This window comes from Lepidochelys kempii, chromosome 7, assembly GCF_965140285.1.
Source record: "Lepidochelys kempii isolate rLepKem1 chromosome 7, rLepKem1.hap1, whole genome shotgun sequence".
Taxonomy (NCBI): Eukaryota; Metazoa; Chordata; order Testudines; family Cheloniidae; genus Lepidochelys; species Lepidochelys kempii.
In genome coordinates, this window is record NC_136386.1 from 24337855 (window position 1) to 24352230 (window position 14376).

The 14376-nt window shown below is 51.7% G+C and overlaps 1 protein-coding gene across 3 annotated transcripts in view; it reads right to left on the reverse strand.

The window, feature by feature from the left end:
* Positions 1 to 13672, reverse strand: part of CELSR3 (cadherin EGF LAG seven-pass G-type receptor 3) — a 72132-nt gene extending 58460 nt beyond the window's left edge. For all 3 annotated transcript variants that reach the window (XM_073351418.2, XM_073351417.2, XM_078853592.1), the window contains exon 1: positions 9663 to 13672. In XM_073351418.2, the coding sequence (XP_073207519.2) occupies positions 9663 to 13113 (3451 nt within the window). In that variant the 5' untranslated portion in view covers positions 13114 to 13672. The remainder of the gene's footprint in view (positions 1 to 9662) is intronic.
* Between the last annotated feature and the right edge of the window lie 704 nt (positions 13673 to 14376).

The following is a 14376-nucleotide window of genomic DNA, read 5'->3' on the forward strand; positions in this document are numbered from 1 at the left end:
TGCTTTTCTGCAACCCTGAAAATTCCGGTGGAAGCCTCCCCCACAGACGTCAGCACTGGAGATAAGATTCAAACAGGGCTGAGAAAGACGGGGTAATGGGGTGGTGGGGGGAGAAGCACCATAGCAATCACCTAGGAGCTAATCTCCTGGTGCATGGCTTGGGGGCTTGCTTTTCATTTTAAATCCAACTCGTTACATTTCATGTGGAATTGAGGCAGAAAATCTCCCCTGAATTCTCCTTGTGAAGCCCCCACTGCTGACTCCATCTGACACAGAGGAGGTGGCGGTGGGGATAATGGAGGGAACCATCGCCACCTGCCCAGTATGAATAGAGGTTAACACAGGCTGGCGTAGGCCAGAAAACAACTCGGGCTCCAACCACTACCAATAGGATGCTTTCTACCTGCTTAGGTCTCAGGGAGAGAGGCAACGTGATCTAACCAAGAGCCCCTCCATTTGGGTGTCCTGAATGTGTGCTCTCCTCCTGCTTGTTGGGTGGACTTGGAATCCCAGACAAGAATGCGGTGACAAGAAGTTGTCAGAATTGGATGGCTGTTTGGTGGCCCCTGGGTGAAATGGATTTGGGGACTGGTGGACAGGTTTCTGAGTCACAAAGGCCACATCTGTCAGAGAAATCAAAGACTGGCTAGGCCTTGGAGCATAAACTCTGCTTTGATCGTTACAGGGCGTCTCTCTGTTGGCAGAAGGTGGTGGGTGGGAAGCCTCCCCCACCGCTGTTTTGCTCTGTAGGAGAGAGGCCTTCAGTCCACAGGACCATCAGTCTAGCTTGGAAATCTAGACCTCAGAAGTTAGAGGAATGGTCAAGGGCTGTGAAACACCCAAATGCCAGCTCTTCCTCTCCGTTGGGGTAACTGAGCACCACCCACTCTACAGTGAGTGAGTCTTTTCATACCAGACCCTAAAAGCTGAGCTCCCGTTCGTCCTGTACGGACAAGACAGATCCCTGGGAACTTTCAGAAGAACTGAAATTTGCCCCATTCCTCTTCCCTGCAGGTGCTGGATGTTGACTGCTTCCTCCCCACCCCAAAGGTGGTGGTCGTGCCATTTCAGGGGTACTTAGGGTAGTGAGGTGGTGAGGCACTCTAGCAGGCTGCCTTCTCTGCCCTTTAGACCACCACAAACAGGCTGCATGCTTTTGAGTTTATAGACCCCAGTGCTTTTCATTAGGTTCCCTCCACCAGTAGAGCCCTGTGCAACAACATACAATTAGAAGTACATGTCCTCTCAGTCCACCCTGGGGAGAGGGAGGGCAAGATCATACCCTGCTGCATTCCCTTACCCATCCTTCCTGTGCTTTAACTGTTCCCAGCTGACAGGCTGATTGCTCTCATTAGCTCATCAGCCTGCTGCCTAATTAAGTCATTGAGCACCCAGCCTCCCCAATTAAATCCATTCCCTGAGGGAAGTAGCTAGTATGTTGGCTTAGGGGACATCTATGCTGGAAAAAAACACCGTGCAGCCGTGAGTCTCAGAACCCAGGGCAACTAACTCAGGCTCCTAGGGCTCATGGTCTAGCAGGGTAGGCATTCATGCTCATGCTGGGGCCTGGGCTCTGGAACCTGGCGAGGGGGAGGGTCTCAGAGTCTGGGTTCCAGCCTGAGTGGGAATGTCTACATTGCTGCTTTTAGCCCTGTAGCACAAGCCCAAGTCCATTGACCTGGGCTCCAAGACTTGCTGCCACAGGGTTATTTTGCAGTGTAGCCATACCCTCGGTTCTAGGCTCCTAGCACTCTGTCACAGGCACGTGGGGATGCATGGTGCCAGGCAGAGAGGAAATGTTAAATGGGATTTTTTACAAGCCCTAGATATGAAGGTCTCCAAATAAACAGCAGCCCTTTGGCCCTTTCTGCTCAGCTTCGTCAATCAGCTTTTCAGGGAGGTTGTTGCTCTAGCACTGATTTTGAAATCCCCTATAGTACCCTTGTCAGAATCAGGAGGGGCTGGGGTCCCAGCATGGCAGCCTCTTTGTCCACGTGAGAAGGAGGTTGTTAGGACCTTGCATTGCAGCCCACTGTCTGGAGGAAGGGAGGGGATTTGAGACTGTGTACTGCAGGCCCCTTGCCTCCTCTTTCCTTGTCCATTTTCTTTTCCAGTAATTGCAAATACAATGTGTGTGTTTGGTTGGTTCCGTCCCAGTTGGCTCCCACCCATAGACAGAGGAGCACCCTTCACTATGCGCACATGGTGTTCAGTGCCAATCAATAGGCAGGGGGCGTGTACCTGATTTATGGCTGTTAGAGCTTAGCTGAGGAGGGTCTGAGTTCTGGGTCAGACAAGAGAATGACTGGCAGCAGAACCTCTGAGCAGTGAGAAGGTGACATGCTGGACTGGAGGCAGGGGGCTGGGTGTCTTGGCTTTGGCCTCGTCTGCCCTGAGGCTGGGAAGCACAATTAGCACCTGTCTAGAGAAGCCTTTGGATGAAGGAAACAAGCTCTCCATCCCCATTCAGATGCTGCTGGCTAGACTTGGGATATGCCCCTCATCCCCACTGCCCTGTATTTGAGCCCTGAACTGCTGCCTTCAGGCTATGGTGAGTAGGAGGCAGAGAGACATGGGAAGGGAGAGGCAACAAAAGTCACTGTAGCTGCATCAGCACTCCCAGGCAGAAAGAGCCTAAGGAGGGAGAAACAAGGGGCTTCTGCCCACCCCCCAAGTATGCTGCTTGGGCCCCCTTCCATCACTCTACACCTGATGCCCACAGATCTCTGCACCCCCCTCAAGCCTTCACTGCCTCTTAAATAATGCTCATGTGCTCAGGGAGCAGTGAGCTCTCTCCCAGTGGCTCTCCCAGTGGCTGATGTGTGCCTGGGGAGAAAGGGATGACGCGTCTATCCAGCATTAGACAGCAGGACTGTCAACACCTCAGATTGATCGACCCAGTGGGTCCCAGAAGCTGTGATGAAACAGGGAATTCCCCACGTGGTGCAGCAGCTGCCCAGCAGCTGCTCCTATGTTTCTGCTTAGCATATCTGACCCGGTGTGAAGTGCCCTGCATGTGTCCCGTGCTACAGAAATGATAACTCAGCTAGTGGGGCAGACAGCGTTGGACTCCTCTCAGGACTTCCCTCGTCTCTGGAGACCTGGGAGATGAAAAAGCAGCCCTGATGTCTCCTGAGGGGAACTCAGACTCAATGAAAGGGGATCCCAGTAATGTGACAGTTTGGACTGTGTAGAATCAGCCCTTCTCACCCAAATGCTGGGATGGTCATTCCGAGGGGCACTTCCCCACAAATGGAATGTGCCTGAGACCAGATTTCTGGAGGATCCCCTATTTCCCCCTGTCCTCACAGAATGGCCTTGTGCCATATTAGTGCAGCAGACCAGGGATGACACGGAGACTGGCAAACTCATTTCACGTCTGACAACAAGTGATACCAGAATCCAGACCATAGATGGTGCTTCTGAAGCACAAAGCGGTGATAGAGACTCCACCAGGCCTTGACAATGCATTCCCGGCTTGCCCCAGCCCGAAGATCTGTTCATTGTGACATACCACCCAGCCCCTGCTTTACACAAGGGGGGGGGGGGGCTAGTCCAAGTGACCCCATGTGGGCTGTTCAGTATTCACTGTCTGCACAACACAATGCATCCCACTTGACAGTACTGCCTGTAATGGAGCTCAGGCCTTTGCCTGGCCTCCCTGTCCCTGCCACATTAAGGGGACGCAGATGGCTCAGGGAATGACCCTCCAAAAAAACAAAGAAACCCCAAAGCTGACTGGAGGCACTAACACCCCTGGGAACCATTTAATCACAGACTCCTCAGCCATTCTGATTAACTCCGGCCCTGGTGAATGGATGGCGAGCCAGATATTGGTGACTATTCTTGTCCTACAAAGAGGTGTGTCCTGGAAACTTGCCCACAGGGAAGGTAGGGAGGAGAGGCAGGAAAGAGAGTTTCCAGCCTCAGGGCAAACCCAGGTTCAGCAGCAGGGAGGAGGGATTGCTACTTTTGCATTGAATTGAGGTTTACAATAACCACATACAAAGCTGGAGAGGTATAGAGCTATAGAGACTGAGGGAGCAGATCAAAGTGCTCCACCCCCTCAGGATAAACCCAACTATCCTGAGAGAACAGGGGCCCTGGATAGGCCTGCATGCCTGAATGTCCCAGGTGTTTGCAGTTTTGTTGTAGATGGGTTGGTCCCAGGATACTAGAGAGACAAAGCGGGGTGAGGTAATATTTTTCATTGGACCAACTTCTGTCGGTGAAAGAGACAAGCTTTCCAAGAGGAGCTCCGTGTAGCTTGAACACTTGTCTCTCTCACCAACAGAAGTTGGTCCAATAAAAGATACTACCTCACCCACCTTGTCTCTCTCACTTACCCAAGGGAGAGCCATCTATACAGCTGGAAAGCTGCTCAGCCACCCACTCTACCCACCTATTCCCAGAGGAGATACCCATCTATATGGCCTGAGAGGAAACAGTTGTCAGCTCCTCACTTCCCATTCTTCTTCCAAGCTGTACCACCTCCTATCCCTGTCCCACACCTACACCGCTCTTTCTCCTTTCAGACAGGTTGAGATGATTAGATCTCATTTGAGGGGGGTCAGGGAGGGTTCTTCTCCATTCATTTACCAGCCTGGCCTTGTTTCAGTCCATGAAGTACTCAGTGCTGCATTATGATGGACCATCCCAGGCTAACTTTGCAAGTGAAGAGAGGCTGTGAGGTCTCAGAGGCTGCTCTTGAGTTAATGGCCTGAGAATGGAAGATAAAATTGCAGTCACATTCTGTAAAACACCCTCTGAAGAGGAAAGGGAAGAAAGGAGTAGAGCAGCATGGCCAGACTTGCTAAAGCAGCCTAGCATCTTTATCTCCTCTTCAGTCACACTGGGGCCTCTCTTCAGTCACACTGGGGCCTCTTCTTTTCTCAAAGCCTTGGGGCTCCCTCGGTTTCTCCCCCCCCAACATATACACACTTTGCTGTGTCATTCAGCACCCTGGAGCAGAGAGTATTAGTGTGTGAGAGCTGTGCAGAGGCTTTGTGTCCCACTCTGCCAGAGAACACCTCCATAACAGTAGGTTTGGGTCCATCCATGGTGGAAGCTGTAGGCACTATACTGTTAAAGATACTGGGTAAGTGAAAGCCAACGGACCTAGCAGAAAGCCAACCACCAATCACATTCAAACCTCTCACCCCAGAGTGAACATCACTAGATGCTACATTATGACACAGTTACATCTGCTTATGACAAATGCTGCCTGACGAAGCAGCCATCAGAGACTAGTGCTGCACACTTGGAGCCCATCTCCAAAGTACAGGGAACAAGTTCAATTCAGGATATCCCAGTTTATGGTTAATACTCAAGCCTGAATGTCTCAGTAGTCCCTTTCCCCCAATGATAGCTTAATGTCTCTTTTTCTGGTGTCCAATGCCACGCCAAGCAGAAACAGCGAGGGATGCAGAATATACAATCTTACTGTTGTTTTTCCTAATACTTCAATCACCAGGCCCCATAAACCAAAGATACAGAAGAATCAATGCCTCATAGGAAACATTTTATTCAGAAACAATTCTCCCTGAACACCAGCTTTTCTGTATGTCCTCTGGGACCTTTGTCTTTTAGGAGCTCAGCAGCCTCTGATGTTTCTTTCCCCATCTCATGTCATAATCCTGTTTGTAGCCTCACAATCAGTTGCCTAAGAGATGATGATGCCATCACAAATAAAGATTCACAACATTCACATTTGGGAATAAGGAGCAAGAGAGATGCCTGTGTTGGAAAGATCTTGGTGTTTTTTATGAAAATGTCTTTAGGAGTAAGGCATGAAAGGAAAGAGAAACTAAGAGAGAATTGTTTCTGAGGTAAATGTTCCTCTCTGTTTTCCAGGAGGCATCAGCAGCTCTTTCAAGTTCATGATATATATAATTTGGGGGAATTGTGAGATCTTGTGAATCTGGTCAAATTTAACTTGCGGAGTGTATTATCACTAAATTAATTACAGGGCCTCTTGCCTTGGCAGCTTTAAATATGGAGATTAAAACATAATATCCAAGGACACTGCCAAACTGTTACTTAACACCTAACCTAAATAAGTGTGTGTTGCGCCATGCCCTAAAGGTTACTAATAATGGACCTGCAAGGGGAGCAAGTTCCAAAAGCAGGGCCTCTCCAGAGAAAAACTTGGCAACAAACAATGGAGGACAAATTCAGCCCTATGGTAACTTCATTGACTTCAATAGAGGGATTTGACTCAGTGTTTAAACTAAGGACCTGACAACAAATGCACCCCATTTGATCTTAAATGCCATGGTGAAGTATAAGGTAAGAGGCACCTTAGATAACTGGTTCCCAGACCTTTCCGAGCTTTAAAGAGCATCACCACCACCTTGAATGGCACTGAGAAGCAAACAGGAGTCTAATTCAGAGATGTGAATGAACAATGTTATGTACTCATTGTGAGCCACCCAGGCCCGGCATACTGAACCAGCCGGCATTTCAGGGTGGACTTCAGAGGTAGCCCTAAATAGAGCATATTACAATTGTGCAGTCTGGAGTAACAGAGGCACGGATGACAGATGCAAGTTCTCAGGCTCCTGGCCACTTGGTAAAGACTAGTCACCAGAGCTGTCTGGGAGGGGCAACAACTGCTACAGTCGGACTCCAAAGTGCAACCCATTTTGGTTTGAGTTGGGCATGCACTCTCACCACCTGCCAGGATGTGGAAGGTTTTGTGCATTGATACCCACTGTGAAAGATTTCAAGCACTGATGAGACAAAGTTTCATGCAAAATGCTAGCTGCCATGAACTAGTTAGCTATTGTGCATGGTGGGTTTGATCTTGTCACTTCCGAGGAAAAGGCTCACGCAGTGATGCCTGCCATAGGACTTGCCATACCAGGTCAGACCAATGGCTCATCTAATCCAGTATCCTGGCTCAACAGTGGCAGATGCTTAAAATGAAGATGCAATAACCCCAAAGTGGGTTTTATGCACAGAGGACACTAATGATGATTGGCTCCATTGGGAGCTGCATCCAGCCTTCTTTGGACAGAGTGTAGGTCTGACATTGGTTCTTTCAGAGGCATTATAGGGGGATCCATCCAATCACCCTCAGGAAACTCCTGTACGTTTCCCTTTGAGACCTGCCACTCCAACTCAAACACTTTATGCCTCTGAGCCAAAGTCTATTGTTTTTGCTGCCTATCAGTGGTTTTGTTATTTCAGTCCCTGTGGAATAATATTGTTTTAGTACTATTACAGTCTTCCCTTCCTCCTCACGCCATATTAACCCTACCAATGACACGATCCTAGTAGATAACAAATACAGCTGGCAGCCAAACAGAGATGGAGACTGAACAGGCACTTGGTATATTCTGTTTCATATATTCATATATTCAGTGTAGTGGTAATCTATTCTTTAGTGTAGTGCTACATTCGAGCCTTCCTTCCAGTCTGTAGCCCTCTAGCATTTTACGAAAGAGACCAAAAACCCACGCAGAGCAATGAAAGCTTCTCCCACACTGGGAACGTTCTTGGTCTGTTATATGATAATAGCTCTGGGTATCTTACCAATGTGCTTTTATTGCTGTGGATCTTCAGAAATGAATGCACTTGGGTTACAGAAGGAAGTTCATTTTGGTACAGCAGCTTTAAGACTGCACTGTATAGAAATGAACAGTGTAATCAAATTTTAATTTAAGTTCATTTTAATCTGCAAAATGCCCCTAGCCCTTTCTTTAGATGTCACTATAATTTTGTGTTGATTCTGACTGTGAGCTTTGGGCCTTCCATCACTATATGTTTATAAAGTGCATGGATGGTGCTCAGTAAATAACAGAATAATAAAAAATGCCAGGGCTACAGGAAGGTGATATTCTTACAAGCAGGATCCAAACCTAAACACCCCTAGTGCCCACTGAAACCAACAAAAGGCACATTTTCCATTCTGCTCCCCTCCTGCAAGACTGGGCTTTCTTTCTTATCCTTCTTGCCACTGTGAGCTTAGCTTTTTCTAGCCTCACTTCCACTGGAAAATAATTACATGGTAATTTCAAGAGCCTTGTTGTTCTAAGGTAGTTTAGTGCAAGGCCTTGAAATGTGATTTCCCCCTGCCTTTGTGCAGGGTTAAGTGTGTTAGGAGGCAGAGCCTGCATAAACATACTCTGGCAGAAGCAAGAAAGGTCAGCATGGCTCCCCCCATCTCTAGTAATCAGTCTGTGCATGTGTGTGTCTGAATATGATATTACCCTGCCCTGCAGTTACAATTAACCCCTAAAGAACCTCAATCTAGTGAGGCGCTGGAGCTGAGTACGCTGGCCTGGACTGAACATATCACCATTTAAAGCCCATACTCCATCTTTTGAAAGGAACAAGGGCCTTATTTTCCAAGCTCACTCACTAAATGAGCTGGTAGGGTGAGGGAAGGAGGAGGAAGGGTTAGATGGAAGGTGAGGATCTGTGGAAAGTCATGAATAATGTAAGCCTCCCTAGACACAGCTACATAACTTAGTCTGTGTCACTGATACCCTCCAAATGGACACCTCCCCCACCTCCTTCTACAAGTCACACATAGGTTATTTGGTATTTCAAGAAACAGCCTCTACAAGGCAGGAAGGATGGTCTTGTGGTAAAGGCAAAGGACTGGGACTCACAAGATCTACATTCAAATTTGGTTCTGCCATCAGTTTCCTGTGTGACCTCGGGCAAGTCACTTAATCCATCTGTGCCTCTGATCCACATCTGTAAAGTGGGGATAACAGTAACTCACTATGTCACAGGGGAAGTGAGTATGGATACACACATTAATATAGGGGATACACATCACACAAGGGCCTACACTGACAATTTAGGGGATACATTGTAAACCTCTCTTCTAAAACTGTGCCTGCGATCTTTTACACCCAATTTCTGTGCAAGCAATAACTTGGACTCCAAAAAATGAATTCAAAATTGTAGAAGCTGCTTTTGAAATGTAGCCCTAAGTATTTGTAGTATTAATATTCCCAAACCAGAATTTTGAAACATGAACTATTTTTGGAAGGGTGGGGAGAACAAAAAGGGAGTTGAAGACAAAAAGGGGAATGGTAACAGCAAACATTTGAAAAAGATTTTTTAAGGGGCTGAGTTTGAGACCCAAGCTTGGTCCCTCACTCCCTGAATCAGCAAAAGCTGAGAGCACAGTGGCAAGAGCATGCTCAGGCCCTGAAGGATGGGAATGGCTCACTCTCTGACTTAGGAGGGGCTCAAAGCAAAACAGAGATGGCACATTCAGCCCCTGGGGTCAGCAGCCTCTAGGAACCAGCAGGAGCAGTCTGTTCAGCCACCAGGAAAAGCAGTGTGCTTCCCAAGCCAGCATCCTATGCAGTGTATCAAAAATACCAGCATTTACTAGAGAGAGCACCTCATGCTTAAAGCTATAACGAACTGATCTTCTAGCTAAATAGCAACACTTTGCTGTTATACAGCATTGTCATCCTAACATTTCAAACGCTTTTCAAGATGCTCCAGTAGTATGGATACTATCATACCCACATTTATTTTATTTTATTTTTTCAGATTTTAAGTAAAATAATGGCCCAAATGCTGAAAACTCAGCACCACAAGATACATGTTGGAGTCTCCAGCCTGGAACCACCTGAACATCTCTAGGAAATGTTTAAATTATCACAGTCATCCAAAGAGTTTAAATATCTTACCTGTGACCGTCACCAGCATGGAGGCCACCAGGGGACGATTGTTGTCCAGCTTACGGCTCAGCCTCAGCTCACCACTTGACTGATTTACAATCAACAAGTGCAGCTCATTGCCCCGTTCAAAAGTGTAGAAGAGCCTGTCGGACACATCTGGGTCATAAGCCGGGATCTTCCCTATGACCCCCGAAGGGAAGGTGTTGGACCTGTTGGAAATGTAGTTGTTGAAGAGGATCTGGAAGTTCCTGAGGACAGGGCTATTGTCATTCTGGTCAATGAGTTTGATGTGGACTGTGGCTCTGCTGACCAGGGGGGCAGACGTTGCCTGGACCACAATTACATATTCGGGCTTTGTCTCATAATCCAGGTCAATCAAGGCAGTGAGCTCCCCAGAAAATATGTCCATCTGGAAGATCTCAGGGATGTTGCCTTCCACAATCTGATACATGATCTGGGCATTAGGTCCCTCATCTGGGTCAATGGCTGTGATCTGGGCCACCACAGAGCCCACAATGCTGTTCTCCTTCACCAAAACCTCAAACTCTTCAGCTGGGAAAACAGGGGCATTGTCATTCACATCTTGAACAGTGACTTGAATGTTGACTGGGGTTCTTTGCGCGGGGACCCCCCTGTCCACAGCATAGGCAGTCAGCTCATAGACTGGGACACTCTCTCGGTCCAGCCTGCGGACAGTACGGATAATCCCAGAGGTGGGCTCTATGGTAAAATCCCCATCCCCATCCTCCCCATTCTGGAAGGTGTATTGTACCCGCCCATTGGTGTGGGCATCGCGGTCAGTGGCAGAGATCTGGAGCACGCTGGTGAATGGAGGGGCATCCTCTGATATAATGCCTTGATAGTGAGCACTGACAAACTGAGGGGCGTTGTCATTTACATCATTCACCATGATTTCTACATAGGTGGTGTCCGCTTTCTGAGGGATCCCGTTATCTTTGGCAGTGATGGCCAAGGTGTAGGTGACCTGGTCTTCGTAGTCCAGCTCCGCCTGCAATGTGATGGCACCAGAGTCCGCATCAATACGAAACTGAGGAATATTGTCCTCTAGGTAATAAGTGATCCTGGCATTTTCCCCCACATCATCATCGGTGGCACTGATGACCACCACAGTGCTGCCCACAGGACGGTCCTCATTGACACTCACTGAATAGTGGGCACTCTGGAACACAGGCCGATGGGTGTTGGCATCAGTGATGTTGATATGAATGTGACAGTTGTCATGCAGTGTCCGGTCAGAAGCAGTCACTGTTAGCACATAACGCCTCTCTTGCTTGTAGTCCAAGGGTAGAGAGAGAGTGATCAGCCCCACTCCTCCCTGAGTACTGATAGAAAAGCGGTTCCGGGTGTTCCCCCCAGTTATCTGGTAGCTTATGGCACTGTTCACATCCCTGTCGATTGCCGTGACACTGAGAACACTGGTCCCCACAGCAGCATCCTCATTTAGCCGGATGAAATACTCCTTTTGGGTGAATTCAGGTCGATTGTCATTCACATCCATGACAGTGATGGTGACACTAGCGGAGGCAGATAAGGATGGAGAGCCATGGTCCCGAGCCTCTACCCCAAAGAAATAGTGCTCCACTGACTCACGGTCCAAGGGGCCACTCACTGTGATCCACCCAGTGGCGCTGTTCACCACAAAAGGGGTGTCAGCTGAGACCCCAGTTAGTTTATATTCCAGACGAGAGTTCTCCCCGTAATCTGCATCCACTGCCTGGATGTGGATCACTGAATGGCCAAGGGGGGCATTTTCCAGGACAGAGATTTGAAAGGGGGTGCTGACAAAGATTGGGGCATGATCATTAATGTCCACTACTTGGATGCTGGCCATGCCAGTGTTGTTAGACAAAGGAGGGCGCCCTGCATCCTGAGCACGTATCCTCAGGGCATATTCACGTTCAACTTCAAAATCCAAAGGTGCGACCACCTGTATCTCCCCAGTCACACTGTCAATGGAGAACTGGCCTCTGCTGTTCCCACTGATGATGTTATAATGGACTAAAGCATTATTGTCTTTGTCCACGTCAGTGGCAGTAACTCGCAAAATTTCTGTATGGGGTCTTATATCCTCTCTCACCTGGACGATGTAGCGTTTTTCACTGAACTGAGGGGAATTGTCATTCTCATCCAGAACTGTGATATAGACTTTAACTGTGGCAGATCTGGGCCCAGGCTCCTTACCCTGGTCGTTTGCCTCCACCACCAAAGAATATTTCTCCATTTTCTCTCTGTCCACTTGCCCGCTGGTGGTGATCAGACCTGACCTGGGATCTATCTCAAAGACAGAGTGGGCTGCTTGCTCATTCACAAATCGATACCTGATGTTTGCATTGTGTGGGGAGTCCACATCCGTGGCCCTCAGCTGTAAGATAGGGTAGCCTTCTTCTACATTTTCCCTAATAGTCTCTCTGTACTCACTCTGCTCAAAAACAGGATCATGATCATTTCGGTCAGCAACAGTTACAGCAATCATGGTGGTAGCAGAAAGACGGGGGATGCCATGATCCACAGCAGTAACCCGGAAATAGTGCAGGTCCATAGTCTCTCTATCCAAAGCTTTGGTGGTGGTGATGAGACCATTCTTGGGGTCAATGCTAAACAGCTCCATGGACCTGCTGTTCATCAGGGCATCCATGGAGTAGACTAGCTTCCCAGCCTCCCCTGAATCGGGGTCTTGTGCTGCCATAGTTATCACAGGAGTCCCTGGAGGCTGGTTTTCAGCCACCTGAACCTGGTAATTATACTGAGGGAAGTGCGGGTGGCGGTTGGCTGCCCTGCTAGTCCTTAATAATGGTAGGAATGCACTCTCTCGCTTCCTCCTTTGCTTGACAGGCGGATAATGTGTTAGATCAAGCTGCATAGTTGGACTAGGCTTTACTGGCAGGTGACCAAAGAGCTCCAGGGCTGAGGGGCTCCCAAAGTCCACGGCAAAGCAAAGAGTTTGTAAACAGCCTTTGGTGGAATCAAACAGGTGAAAAAACAGACAGGGATCCTGCTTTCTGTGCGGCGTGGGCGGAGCGCGGACTGGATCGAGTCCTCGGGTCGCTCTGGGAGCTGTCCCGGGTGAAGGTGGTGCTGAAACGGCCTCTTCCAACTCACCGGCCTGCGCCTGCCCTTCCGTATCCTTCTCCAACCGCACACTATGGTCCGGGCTGGCTCCCCAGCGCTCGCCTGCGCGCCGGCCGGGCGGCTGTCTCCCTGCACACCGCTGAAGACAGGTCACTAGGGTCAGCCACTCACTGAGGTGCGAGCGGCTGCGGCGGCAGGGTGGCGGCCTCAGCTGCATCTTTGCAAACCAGGAGCGGCTCTCCGAGGCCGGCGGGTACCTCTCCGGGTGCCGGAGCCTCGCCCCCGGGGCCAGGGACTCCCAGATTTCCAGCTGCCAGGGATCCGTGCAGTTGTACGCGCCGGGACTGGGCTGGTGCCTTGCCACTTGCATTACACACAGCCGCTCGCCGTGCAGGGAGTGCCCTGCGCCCGCCGCGCTCAGCCAGCCCCCGGGGGAGCTCGGGGCCCCTGTGGCAGGGCGCAGGGGGCTCTGGCTCGCACAGCCGCAGCAGGCTCTGTCCCTCTGGCCGCCCGCACTGTCCAGGGAGCCAGCCCCATTGTCCCGGCCCCGCTGCTGTCCGCTCGCCTCCTCCCCGGGGCTCTGGGCCCCGCTGCAGTCGGTCCCGAGGGAGACGAAGGTGCCTGGGCTCTCCGGACCCGCCCCGCTCCCTGGCTGCTCGGCCGACTCCCTGCCTTGGTGCCACGGCGGCTCGGTGCAGCCTTTCCCGCTAGTCCTGCGGCCGTGGCTCGGCGCTGCTGCCCAGCCGCCGGGGCTCTGGGTGCGGGGCTGCCCAGCGCCCTCCCGGGCCAGGCCCGGCGGCTCCGGGGCCAGCGCCGGGGCGTTTATAATCCACAAGCAGGGGGAGCCGCCGGCCCGCTCCCCCTGGGCAGCTGCCGGGAGCGGAGTCCTCTTCGTGCCCCACAGCGGGGGCCCCGAGCCAGCTCGGGGGCCCCCCCTGCCCCGCCGCGGCTTCCCGGGCAGGGCTCCCCTCCGACCCCCCGCCCGCGGGAGGGGGCAGCCGCAGCGACACCCCCTGCCCACAGCCGAGCCCCCGGCGGCCGAGCCGGCTCCGTGCATCCCACCCAGGAGGACTAAGCCCCGCCAGCGGCCCCCCGCGCACGCCAGCCCCCTGCTCGGCCCCTCCTGCTCCCGGCTCTCCCCGGGTCCCGGCTCCCCGCGCCGGGCGCAGCCCCCGGGCCCCTCGGCTCCCCGCTCCCCCCGGCCGAGGGGGAACAAAGGGAGAAGGAGAAGCAGCAGCAGCAGTAGCCGCCCCCGGCGGCTCGGTCCCGGCAGCGGCGACAGCGGCTCAGCCATGTTCCCCCCGGCCCCCTCCCCGCCCCCGGGCGCCCGGCCCTAGCGCTCCCTCGGCTCCGCTCCGCCTCTGGCTCTGCCCCCCGCCGCCCCGCCACCATCTACAGGCGGCGGCTGGCTCCTGCGCGGGCCGGGCTGCTCCGCGGCGGCGGCATCGCCTCCTCCCGCAGCCCCAACATGGCTCCCGGCTGCCCCGATGGTCCGCTCCGCCCTCCCGCTCCCCTCCCGCCGCCCCGCAGTGGTAGCGCCCGCCCGGCGCAGGCGGCAGCCGCCGCCATCTTCACTGTGGGCTGGCGGGGGGGTGGGGGGGGGGCGGGAGAGATGCGGGCGGAGCTGGCCAGG